Source organism: Python bivittatus, unplaced genomic scaffold (genome assembly GCF_059951505.1).
Source record: "Python bivittatus isolate LINGU-HERP-01145 unplaced genomic scaffold, Pbiv_v1 ctg000080_np1212, whole genome shotgun sequence".
NCBI classification, from domain to species: domain Eukaryota; kingdom Metazoa; phylum Chordata; class Lepidosauria; order Squamata; family Pythonidae; genus Python; species Python bivittatus.
Window position 1 is genome coordinate 68,361,690 of NW_028277035.1, and position 13,509 is coordinate 68,375,198.

Sequence of the window (13,509 nt, forward strand, 5' to 3'; positions counted from 1 at the left end):
TAGATTACCTTCTGTCTTTGAAACAACTTCAGGTATTGTCTTCAAAGAACCTTTGCTTGAAGTCCAAACTAGAAACATACAGGTTCTCAAAGCATCCTTATAGGGTTTGGGGAATTTAAAACAGTAATCTTTCAGTGCTAATATGAGGCAAGTCTGGTCCCTTCAAGCTCCTGATCTGCACTGCAGAAAGACTATGCTTTTTGTTCTTTATATGGACAAAGGATTATGTGGAGTCCTTGGTGCTCTCTGAGCTTGGTTGTTTGCTTGCAGACATTTCTTTACCCAACTAGGTAACATCATCAGTGCAAGTGAGTGTGGGGTTTGCTCCCTGTTTATATACAGTAGCATGCCCTGCCAATTTTGATGGTTGTGTGTGGTTTTCTCCTTGGTAGTTGCTTGATTAGGGTATGGTTTTCTGCTTGATTGTTCACCTGGTGTTGATTCCTGCTTATCTGGGTGCTGGCTGCTGGAGGGGATATGTTCAGGTCTTATTTCCTTCTTAGCTTTTTGTTGTCTCTTTTGAATGGTGTGTAAATATGGTTTATGTGTCTTGCTGTATGAGGCCCAGAGTCACTTTTACATGAGATGAGTGGCTATATAAATATGATAAATAAGTAAGTAAGTAAGTGAGTGAGTGAGTGAGTAAGTAAGTCTGTTGATGGCTGATTTGTCTGAACCCAAGCTTTCAGGAATTCCCTAGCATTTTTGGATTTAGCTTGGTCTAGGATGCTCAGTTTCTCAGTTGAAACTATGGTTGAGTCTGTCCATGTGATGTGAGATTAAGGAGTTTTCATCTTGTCTTCTGACTGCTAGTTGGTGTTCATGGATATGCTCTGCTAGTCTTCTGCCTGTCTGTCCTACATAGTGGCTCTTACTGTCTTTATACTTATGTTGTAGCTGACTCCTGTTTATAAAGGATTATATTCCTTTATACATTAAAGAATGGTGGCCTCTACTGGACAAAAGTTAGGCTTGTTCAGTTTGATATAACAATAACTGAAACTGAGGATTATATATGCATTGCCAGAGTAGATTTCACAGATTCTCAGCCTAGAGATTAGGAAGTATATAATACCATCTCATCTCATCTCATCTCATCTCATCTCATCTCATCTCATCTCATCTCATCTCATCTCATCTCATCTCATCTCATCTCATCTCATCACATTCCACATACAGAGATAAATATGCTCCTTTTCATCTTCCTTGCAACTGTTTCCCTATCATATTACTACACAGTGGTATGCATATACTGGAAACCTGATCTGCCCATGAAACTCATTTTCTCCTTCTAAAGAAGTACAGCTGTAATTCCCTCAGAAGGTCTCATTCACATCTGGCTTGTATTTCTGAATCCAAATTGCTTGTGAAGGGACAGGACAAAGAGCTCTTCAGAAGAAGGTCTTTTACCCCCATGGGGTGCTTTGCCAGCTATGGCTCTTCCTGGACTAGATAGTGAAGACCCAGGCAATGGGAAACTCATTCTCCCTTACTGGGATGCACTTTGTGTACAGTTACTTAATTCTCACATCACCTGAAGGTACTGTTCCACCATTCAAGGGCAGTGGTCACATATTTATCTTTTTATCTTTAATGCTACATTTTGTTGTATTTTGTGCTATACAATACTCAGTATGTTTTATGTTGTACTTGGAAGTAATTTGCTTGATTAGCAGTATATAAATAAATACATAGTGTACTGAGGGTTTCCTTTCAGTTCTAGTGGCATCTTCCATTCATTTTCCTTCTGCCTAGTTATGCTGGATTTTCCCTCTCTTTTCTATGGTTTAGGGCTAACTGTGTTACTGCTAATCAAGATTGCCTCCATGCCTTCAAATGAAACCATGGAGAGTCCTAATTAACTAATAGCTAGAAGAAAAATGTGTGCATTAATAAGAATATGGAAGGTCTTGAACCAATACCATATGAATACTCCCTTAGTCATGGTTATCACTAAAGATCTTTCATCTGAACTGGCCTTTGATCTTTGTTGGCCAGTGATGTATAAAAAGCAGCATTTTTTTTTAAAAAAGTCAAACTCTTCTGGAAATAACCTCCAGATGACACAACCCAGTTTAAGATTGAAAGATATTTATAGAAAATGTAAAACAGTAACAAATAACAGGAAACGAAATCATAATATTCTTAATGCAGTCTTTGCTCATGAATTAGGATTCCTAGCTTTAAAAATGTGGCAAATGAGTGCTGTTTCAAATATAGACTGGATTGGTCAGAGCAACACCAATAACTGAGAAAAAAATGTTGTGTTCTATGAATAATCTGTAAATTATGCCCTATGAAATGCTGGAGAAGAAAACAATGGAATTATAATAATGTAGGCTATTTTGCTTGTGAACCAGTTAGGATTTTAATGGGAATCTGTCAAAAGTAGAGAATGCCAATATAGTCTGTTTTAAGTATAGCTAATATATTTGTTTATAACATGACATCACTGGAATATAATAGATATTGGGGGATTAAAGGAAAACTAGTGAATCATATGCCATATTTTTAGGTCCCTGTGTCCTGAAGGAGTGCTGTGCAATTGAAATTAATAGAATGGAAGTGGAATAATAAACTGGTAAATGTGCTTTAAATAACTAAAACTTTTTACCTGAGGCATCACCATCAGACTTGTAAAGTGTAAAAGATCTTTGCTCGGTTCCACATTAAAATAGTATCTATAGCTTTCTGTATAGATCTGTTTTTTGTAGCTTGGCTAGGATTAAAAGCAGAAAATAGAAATAGCAGAAGGTATTATCTTATCCATATGTTGTCCTTTTCATGATAAAGTATTCTTATTAATTCTTATAAAGAATACTAACATTATTTTTAGTATGCATCAATTTATGAGTAGGTATTTAAAAAAAAAGAGGAAAAAATACTCTACCTAAAAATAGAACTGTTTTCATATGACTCTTGATAGCATAGAGGTATCTACCATGTGAATCTTCCTGAGGCACTTAGTTGGCAAATGCCATGTAACAGAATATATAACAGAGTTATGCCAGAGATCCAGATTCAAAGTGCAAATACTCTCCTGCTGATTATGCTTTATGATTTTAATTTGGTTGTAATGGTTTTACATTTTTTTTCTTTTTTCTTTGCATTTTGCTTCCTGTTTTCTGTTGCTGTTTTAATTGTGTGAGCCACCCAGAGTCACAGATATGAGATGGGCGGCTATACAAATGGAATGAATGAATGAATGAATGAATGAATGAATGAATGAATGAATGAATGATATTGTAAATAAATAAATATGATTCAGAGAGTATATAGACATACATAGCAGCAGCTGGTGAGAACACCTCAAGCATCATAAACCATCTTCAGGAGCAGCCACATGAGCACAAGAAAGGTGTCGGATTGAACATAATGTCAGTACTGAGAATGGTTTTCCCTAGTTTTCGTGTTGTTCCCATCATTGTATACATTTATTCATCATTATTCATTCTTCCTTGAACCCCCCACCCAGGCAGAAAAAAGTTATTTCCACCTCCAGAAATGATGCAAAAACTTAGTGAACAGAGGAGCAACCCTGTGTTTCTAGAGTGTAGGTAAGTCATTTTTTTGTTTGCTTTTTATCTTGGAAAATGTCCTTGCTCTAGTCCTAGTAGTATGCTGAGTTTGCTCAATTTAGCAAAAGCTAAATTAAACCCACAATTTCAATGAGCTATTGTCTCCAAGCAGGACAACACAAGATTGGGCCAAGTTAAAATCCTTGCCCTCATAGAAGTGTATCAGGTGCTGATAGCAGTCCATTGCAACATAATTTTCTTGATTAAGCCATCCAGGCACGAGAGTGTAGAAAGGAGTATAGATTCAAAGAACATTGAAAATAATTTGTCCTTTCAACTGTATTATATGTATTGAAACTAAGTGAATATACTCAGGATGTAGAAATTCTGGGATACAAGACTTTCATGAAGAGGTCTTCATTATTGCAGCCAACTCTGAACAAGAGTGTGAAAGTCTTGTTATTATTGAAGTATGGTGTTTAAAAATAAACTGCCTAGAGTCACTGGTTGTGAGATGGGCGGTGTATAAATTTTATTTATAAATAAATAAAAAAGCATGGCATTTATTAATGAAACATGGCAAAAAATGCTAGCCAATGTGATTCTTCATAGTTGGTAATTGTTCTCTGCCATCTGAGCTGCAAGTTTTGGTAATCAGATTCAACTTAGTCTGTTTAACTGGAGATGCCACAGACTGGATGCATGTATGCCTTAGAAATGAAAGTGTGCTTGCTGTCTTGTTAATCCCCAGGATCCCAAGAATGACAGATGACATGGCCAGAAGTGCTCTGCTCAGCTTCGTCAATTCCAAATGTTGCTATGGCAACAGAGCTGCAGGCGAGCTCTTTATTCGGGAATTGAAGCCACAGATGTCCTACAGAGTGAGTATTCTTGGACAGGTTACCAGTGGATGCCAGCTGACAAAGCTAGGTGGGAAAAAATCAATAGACTACTACAACTGAGACTTCTGCAAGTATTAGAAACTAGAAAAAGGTGATGTTTGTTCAGAAGCTGGACTAACTCTTGAAGCCCTATGGGATAAACAAAATGTTTCAATGGCTTCAATAACGTTTTATCAAAAATCACTTTGACAGTGGTAGATGGGGTGATTCATGAGTGAGTTAACCTGATGTCTTAAAAGATCCAAAACGGAAAAAATAATTCTTTTTCTCAGACTAAGGATTCTAGAATCAGCATTTGATGACAAGATGTGTTTCTCCCCAGTATCGGCTGGAAACCTTTAATGAAACGAGATCATGTGAATGGACATTTGAGCCTTATACCAGTAAGTAAATGTTTGAAGACATATTAGCTTTAATTCCAGCTGAATCATTATAAAGAGTTCTTGGCAGAAAAAGGCTCCGTAATCAAATACAAACAACCTGTATGCACCACTTGTAAACCATCATTTGTATTAAACTGAACATACGAATGTGTTTAGGACTCACAGTTTTCACATATGTACATGTGTGGAATTTTGCATCAAATTTGTCCAAGCATGACATTTGATACAAACCTCTGAAAATCCTAGCTTTCATGTTAGGAAACAATTTATCATGGACAACTATGAGAGACAATATTCAGCTATACAAGGAGCTAATTCTCAGTAGCATCTGTCCATGGAATTAGAAGAATGTATTCATAAAACAAAAACAAATCTCTAAATCTCCCATGAACTAATACCAAACAAATGGTACACATTCAGTGGAACTGAAAAATGAATGTTTGAATCAAAATAATTTACTCTGTGTACATAATAGATGTAATTCATTGCCACAAAGTATTGTAGTATTGTATTGAAGATATTTTGGTTGTCCAGATGCATGAAATGTCCTAAGAAGGATGCTAAAAGACCTCTGATTTCTTCTAGTTAAAAAAAGGCTGTTTCTACAAATCTCTCCCCCCACCACCACGCCTACATGTTGCTGAGAAAATTTCAACTCATGAAGGATTTTTTTTTTTTATAATCATTTATTTAATGGATCCTTCCCAGTAGTTTCAGTGACTCAAAGGATACAACAGTGGGAACATGCGCTCCTGGTAGGATCATCTTGCCTGGTAAGGTGAAAAGTGGAAGGGTGATTCACAACAGAAGTAAGGAACAGCATCAGTCTTTCATAAATAGATCTGGAGGGGATGACATGGTCAGAGCAAAGCCACAGGGAACTCTGGTCACTGATTGTGCAGTCCTGAAAGAGAAGTCCCTTGTTTTACAATGACGTATGTGATTGGAACATATAACCAAGGAAAATATTAAGTTGTGAAAGTGGAAATGATTTGTATTCAACTGCATATTTTAGGGAAAAGTGAACTTAGGGGAACTGAAATGAGACATTTTAAATCAGAAGATTATGTCATACTATTTAAAGCATGAGTCACTAAGAAGAGAATGACATTGATACTCAAAGAAGTTTATCATTAAGCATGTGCCCAGTGATAAACCTATAAGTGATAGGATTGTTATTTATTAGAACTAGTGGATATCCAGGGAACATTAATATTATACAAGTATATGCACTTATTAGAGACATAGTGATGGAAGACATTGAGATGAAAAAAAATCAAGATTTGATAAATGCAGCATTTGGAAAGGACAAATGGTGTGATTAGAATATATAAGTGGAAAAAATGAGTAACCTGATGTTAGAAGAAGATTTGGATTGGCTAAATTCAATAATGCAGGAGATATGTTAATAATGTTTTGATATACACACACACACACATAGTACTGTGCAAATGTTTTAGGCAGGTGTGAAAAAATGCTGCAAAGTAAGAATGCTTTCAAAAATATATATTGTAATTGCTTATGTTTATCAATTTACAAAATGTAAAGTGAGCGAACAGAAGAGAAATCCAAATCAAATCAATATTTGGCGTGACTACCCTTGGCTTCAAACCAGCATCAATTCTTACACTTGCACACTTTGTACACTTGCACAAAGTCAGGGATCTTGTAGGATTAGAGTCAGGTGTATGATTAACCAATTATACCAAGCAGGTGCTAATGTCCATCAATTTCATATGTAGATTGAAACACAGTCATTAACTGAAACAGAAACAGCTATGTAGGAGGCTTAAAACTGGGTGAGGAACAGCCAAACTCTGCTACTAAGGTGAGGTTGTGGAAGTTTCATGTCATAGGTCATATGCCATGGCATTAGACTGAGCACAGCAACCAGATACAAGGTAGTTATACTGCATCAGCAAGGTCTCTCCCAGGCAAAAATTGCAAAGCAGACTGGGGTTTCAAGATTTGCTGTTCAAGCTTTTTTGAAGAAGCCCAAAGAAACAGGCAATGTTGAGGACTGTAGATGCAGTGGTCGGCCAAGGAAACTTAATGCAGCAGAGGGAAGACACATCATGCTTACTTCCCTTTGACACTGGAAGATGTCCAGCAGTGCCATCAGCACAGAACTGGTAGAAACCAGTAGGACCCAGGTATACCTATCTACTGTCCAGAGAAGTCTGGCCAGAAGTGGTTTTCATGGAAGAATTGCGGCCAAAAAGCCATACCTCTGAAGTGGAAACAAGGCTAAGCGACTCAACTATGCATGAAAACATAGGAACTGGGGTGCAGAAAAATGGCAGCAGGTGCTCTGGACTGATTAATCCAAATTTGAAATATTTGGCTGTAGCAGGAGGCAGTTTGTTTGCCGCAGGGCTGGAGAGCGGTACAATAATGAGTGTCTGCAGGCAACAGTGAAACATGGTGGAGGTTCCTTGCAAGTTTGGGGCTGCACTTCTGCAAATGGTTGGAGTTTTGGTCAGGATCAATGGTGTCCTCAATGCTGAGAAATACAGGCAGATACTTATCCATCATGCCATACCATCAGGGAGGCGTGTGATTGGCTCCAAATTTATTCTGCATCAGGACAACGACCCCAAGCATACAGCCAATGTCATTAAGAACTATCCTCAGTGTAAAGAAGAACAAGGAGTCCTGAAAGTGATGGTTTGGCCCCCACAGAGCCCTGATCTCAACATCATTGAGTCTGTCTGGGATTACATGAAGAGACAGAAGGATTTGAGGCAGCCTACATCCACGGGAGATCTGTGGTTAGTTCTCCAAGATGTTTGGAACAACCTACCTGCCAAGTTCCTTCAAAAACTGTGTGCAAGTGTACCTAGAAGAATTGATGCTGTTTGAAAGCAAAGTGTGGTCACACCAAATTTTGATTTGGGTTTGTCTTCTGTTCACTTACTTTGCATTTTGGAAATTGATAAACATAAACAATTACAATATGTATTTTTGAAAGCATTCTTACTTTACAGCATTTTTTCACACCCGCCTAAACAACATAAATACACATACCATCAGATGGGCCACATAAGAATCAAACTATGTAATAGGAAACAGAAGATGGGAAGTGCAGTTCAGTTAAATAGAACACTATAGATGCAGGCTATGGAACAGACTATGAGTTTGTGGTGTCAGATATAATCTTAGAAAATTAAAGGAACTAGGTGTGCTGTCAAGAAATGGAGACTATCTAGTGAGATTGTATGGTCAATATAAGGAATAGATTCAGTGTGCTTAACTTAGGCAGAAGAGGACCTGTGGAAACAGAAGTGGAAAAAAATGGACCCTTTTTTTCCCAAAGAGATCTAAGTTCCAAGTTTCAGAACAAATGATCAAGACAGTCAAAGAAAGACAAACGATAAAAGCTTTGGGCAACGCTAATGACTTTTTTATTTATTTATCTTATTTATATAGCCACCCATCTCACACAAGGTGACTCTGGGTGGCATACAACAATTAAAAAAATAAATACATAAAAACAATTACATATAAAAAACTGTAAAAACACACAAAACAGGAGGGGATAAAATTAATAAGGGAGCCATCGTAAAATCTCCCCGGTCCCCTGGGACCCCAGGCCTGATCACATAGCCAGGTCTTGAGGGACTTACAGAATATTAAGAGGGATGGAGCTAATCTCCTTCCGGGGGGAGAAGATTCCACAAAATGGGCACCACAGTACAGAAGGTCCACCTCCTGGGACCTGCCAAATGTAGTTCTCTAGCAGATGGGATCTGCAGCTCTAATGGGATGGGCAGATGTAATTGGGGAGAGGCGGTCCCTCAGGTAACCCAGCCCCATGCCATGAAGGACTTTAAAGGTCAAAACCAGCAACTTGTATAGGACCCGGAAGCAAACTGGCAACCGGTGCAGCTCGCGAAGCAGAGGTGTAACATGTACCACCCTAGGGGCACACATAACTGCCCGTGCCACTGCATTTTGCACCAGTTGAAGCTTCTGGATACTCTTCAAGGGCAGCCCCATGTAGAGTGCATTAGAGAAATCCAAACGGGAGGTGACCAGGGCATGAGTGACAGTGATTAGGTCCCTCTGATCTAGGAATGGGCGCAACTGGTGCACAACACGAAACTGTGCAAAGGCCCTCCTATCCAAAACTGCCACCTGCTCTTCAAGCAGGAGCTGTGAGTCCAGGAGGACCTCCAGATTGCGCACAGGGCAGTGCAACCCCATTCAGTACCAAAGATGGCATAACTCTTGCACCAGAAGGCCCCAGAACCCACAGCCACTCAGTCTTGCCAGGGTTCAAGCCTGTTATTCCCCATCCAGACCCTCACAGCCTCCAGGCACCAGGATAAGACATTCACAGCACTGCTTAATTTGCCACAGGCAGAGATGTATAATTGGGTATCATCAGCATATTGATGATACCTTACCCCATGGTGATGGATGAGCTCACCCAGCGACCCCATGTAGATGTTAAATAGGAGGGGGGAGAGCACTGAACTCTGTGGCACCCCACAGAACAGGGGCCAAGGGTGGGATCTCTCCTCCTCAACCACCACCGACTGGAATTGGCCCTGGAGGAAGGAGGTGAACCAGCACAACACAGTGCTGCCCACCTCCAATCCTCTGAGCCAGTCCAGAAGGATACCATGGTCAATGGTATCAAAAGGCACTGAGAGGTCAAGTAGAGCAAGGATGGATGCACAACCCCCATCCCACCCTCACCAGAGATCATCCCAAAGTGCAACCAATGCTGTTTCTGTCCCATACCCAGGCCTGAATCCCGACCTGAATTCTGATCCCTGGAAAGGGATCCAGATAATCCACTTCATTCAAGGTCCTCTGAAGCTGTTGTGCAACCAATGATGCATGATGACTGAATGAATATTTACAACATCAAATAAAGGACAAGGAACAATATCTTAGTCACAATTGCCAATGAATAGAGGAAAACAAAAGAAAATTCAGATTTAATCTAAGACTACTGAAGAGTAATAATAAGACATCTTAACAGAAGCAAATTAGGTTAAAAGAGGATGGAAAGACTATACTGAATCTTTATACAGAATGAGAGAAATATTAATAGAGAGAAAATATATCCAGGAAATGGCTCCACTAGATGGAGAAATATGACAGGCAATAGATCAGCTGTCAAATAGTAAAACACCATGCAGAAGTCAAATACCTGTTGAACTGTTTAAAGCTGCAGGACAAAAGACAGTTAACAACTGCCTCCAACAGTGCTTTGTCCACAAAATGTGTGGTCTAGAGATTAAAAAAAAGATTGGTGTATATAGTCATAGCAAATAAGGGAGATACAATAGAATTTATCTTTATTCCTCACACAAGTAAAGTTTAGCTTAAGATCCCACAAGGAAGGATGGAGCCTTATGTGGAGAGGGAAATGCAAATGAACAGGCAGGTTTCAGAAAGAGCAAAGGAATACATGTTCAGATAGATAATATAAGGTGGACAATGGAGCGATCAAAAGAATATAGGACAATTTATCTTTGCTTTATTGACTACATAGTATTTGATTGTGTAGACAATGCCAGAATGTAGAATATACTAAGGTTTATGGGTGTGCCAGGACACCAGACTATTCTTTACATGCAAACTCTGAGAACTGAGTTTGGTGAAACTCATGGTTCAGAATAGAAAAAGCAATGTGATATAGATGCATATATCTCCCATAATCATTTAATTTATAGAGCAAATGGCAGAATTAGAAGGGATAATAACTGGAGTCAGAATTGGAAGTTGAACCACTAATTATTTGAGATATGCTGTTGGCATGATTTTGTTAGTTGAAAGTAAAGATCATTTAGAAGAACTCATTATGTAAGTAAAAGTGGAAAGTGAAAAAACTGAATTAATATTAAATATGAAGAAGCCAAAGGCAATTTCACCCAGCAGTGAAACTTTGTTTTCTTGGGCTCAAAAATAGATAGAAATGGACAGAGTGATGGAAAAGCAAAGAAGATATCAATCCTAGGAAAGAAAGCAATGACAAGATAAGATCATGAAAGATAAAGATAGTTCTATAAACAGTTCTATCAGAACAGTTAAAGCATTTTTCCAGTAGTAATCTATGGTTGTGAAAGCTAAATGTTGAAAAAGATTAAAAGAAGGAAGATAGATGTCATCAAATTATGGACTGCAAGAGCACTATGAACTGCAGGGACAACCAATCAATCTCTCCTGTCCCAAATCAAAATGGACTGTTCCCTTGAGTGATGATATGTAAGCAGAAACTCATATCCTTAGTACATGTGATGTGAGCAGATGATAAATTAGAAAAACATGACTATGTTTGGCAACATAAAAGGTGAATGGACAAGAAGAAAGAAATCACTGGGATGTCCTGGAATTATCACTAGTGTCAGGCTGAGATGGCCACCATTTGTCTGCAGTTAGCTGAGATAAGACCAAACTTGATAGCATCTAATTAAGCCACTCGTCAACAGATTTTAAATGTTTTAGCTTCAACTTCTCTGGTATTTAGAATAAATGCCATCAAAACAGACAACTGTTATACACTATAGCTTGGGTAAATCTATTCAAAGATACCATTTGTAGAAGGGAAGCTGTCACCTCCAGATATTGATCTGGCCAAAGGTGAAGGGTGCTTGCAGTTCAACAACATCTGAAAGGCCACAGCAGTGTAATAGAATTTTCGATACTTCTTGACTTGTTGAATGTATAATTGGGTTATGGCTTTAATACAGTAGAAATGGCAATATGATTTTCACCATCATACCATTATGTAAAGGAAGATCAAGGAACAGGGCCTCTGATATGAAGGTTGATTGAACACTTTTAAAACTGGCAGTGCTCATTAATTACATCCAGAGGAGCTGTCTCTCTTTCTGAATTCTCCACTGTATGCTGATAAATGAAGTGGTGGCCAGTTAGACATTAGTCATGGCTAACTCTTTTCACCTATCCAGGGAAGTAGGGGAGGAGTATCTCTTCCTTGAACAATAATCTTTGTAGAGCTGTGACGAAACATTTTCATCCCAGAATTTTAACTAACCAGAGTTAGTTGCTCCACTCACATTCCCTCTGTTCCTGTAATAGGAATCAGTTCTTTTTCTTTATTTAATCCAGAACAACAATAGACAGAGCCAAAGTTGCAGCACCCCTATAACCTTAAGAGAGGAAACAGGGACATCCATATTGGCACATGCACAAGCAGTGTTAGCTGTTAAGGTGGTCTGTCCTGAGTTCAAGGAAACTTGAGTTTCCAGTTCTTCTTTGGCCACTGTGTGACTTTGGGCTGGTCACCTTTTCTTAACTCCACCCATCTCTTCATATGGTTGCTGTTGGTGCAGATAAAATGAGCAAGGGCTTCATTCCCTCTGCCTTGAGCTCTCAGAGGAAAGACAGGATACATTTATATGCTACACCTTTCCAGCCACAAGGCAGGGAGATGTTTAGATAGGAGGCCAGCCAGCCAAACAGAAAAAAAAATGCTCTAAATATTAAAGAATTAAAGACCTGGCTCTGTCAAAGTGCATGGGGCGATATGGGCTCTAACATCCCTGGGAGTGGTTAGCCTCCTGACAATGCTCCCTTGAATTATTTGCCAACTCTCCATCCTTCTTGGAAGCTATTTATTATTAGGACTGTTTTTATATGGCATTTTAATGAATGTTATCTCTACTGTAAAATGCCCAGAGTCACTTCAGGCAGATGGGGAGTGACAAATTTGATAAATAAATAAATGTCTAAAAGGAAAAGGCAGGCACTGTAAGACCTGCCAGTCAATAAGGTTGGTTTTCCCTCCCCCAATAGAAAGAGGAAGAAGCAGAAAATGACTAATCAGGGCCATTTCCTTCTGATCCTCAGTTATCACTTGCAGGCAAAATTTCATCCTCTTCTCCTCCTACTTTTTTAACCAGTTGCTTCTTCTCTATTTCTAAAAGTGAACTAGAAATACAGGTACATCAAAAATAATTTTAACAATGATTAAAATGAGGAGGGAAAAAGAAAACATTAACAGAAAAGAAATTCACACCTACAACACTTGGGAGCATTAAAACATAGTTATGCATTGATGGATGTAATTTTAAGAAGACATTAAACTTGTTAAACTTCTCCATTCAGTAATTCTATCCCTGAAAAATTCTGTAGCTGAACGTAATCTTTTAGAAAATATTCTAATTATTTATTTTTTATTATTATTATTTCTAATTATCTCTAAAAATGGAGTAAAAAAATGAATGAAACAATTCTTAACAAAAGAGTTCTTCAGGACTCTTTGCTATTGTGTTATTTTTGTAGCGAATACAATTTCCCGTTGCAAAATGCCATTGATTCAAAGAAAATATTGCAGTATTTTCCAGTCATAAATCTGGGAGCTAACAGAAAAAATACTGATTCAGTCTCTTCTGTTGCACTGATTTATAAGTTTGCACTGATTTATAAGTTTGCACTGATTTATAAGTTTGGGGAAACATGGAAATCATACCTGTAGGAAGATTAATTACTAAAGTTTGTTAAATATTTTTTCCCAATTTCCTTAAAACCCTTTAACCCAAACGAATATCTAAAAGGGCTAGGAGAGACTGCAATATGTATCAGTTTGCTTGTAACTCCTGCAATACAATCAAGAAAAGTTTTGATCAATAAAATGTAATTCTGTGCAGTATAATACCATCTATGAATTATTTTTATGGCCAATTCAAGATGACTCACTAAAATGGATGTAGAGAGAATTTTATG

At 38.2% G+C, this 13,509-nt stretch overlaps 1 protein-coding gene across 2 annotated transcripts in view; it reads left to right on the forward strand.

The window, feature by feature from the left end:
• LOC103055298 (ssu-2 homolog) overlaps nt 1-13,509 on the forward strand; it is a 50,589-nt gene that overhangs the window by 8,375 nt on the left and 28,705 nt on the right. For both annotated transcript variants that reach the window (XM_007431736.4, XM_088134318.1), the window contains exons 3-5: nt 3,476-3,557; nt 4,270-4,399; nt 4,743-4,803. In XM_007431736.4, the coding sequence (XP_007431798.3) occupies nt 3,476-3,557; nt 4,270-4,399; nt 4,743-4,803 (273 nt within the window). The remainder of the gene's footprint in view (nt 1-3,475; nt 3,558-4,269; nt 4,400-4,742; nt 4,804-13,509) is intronic.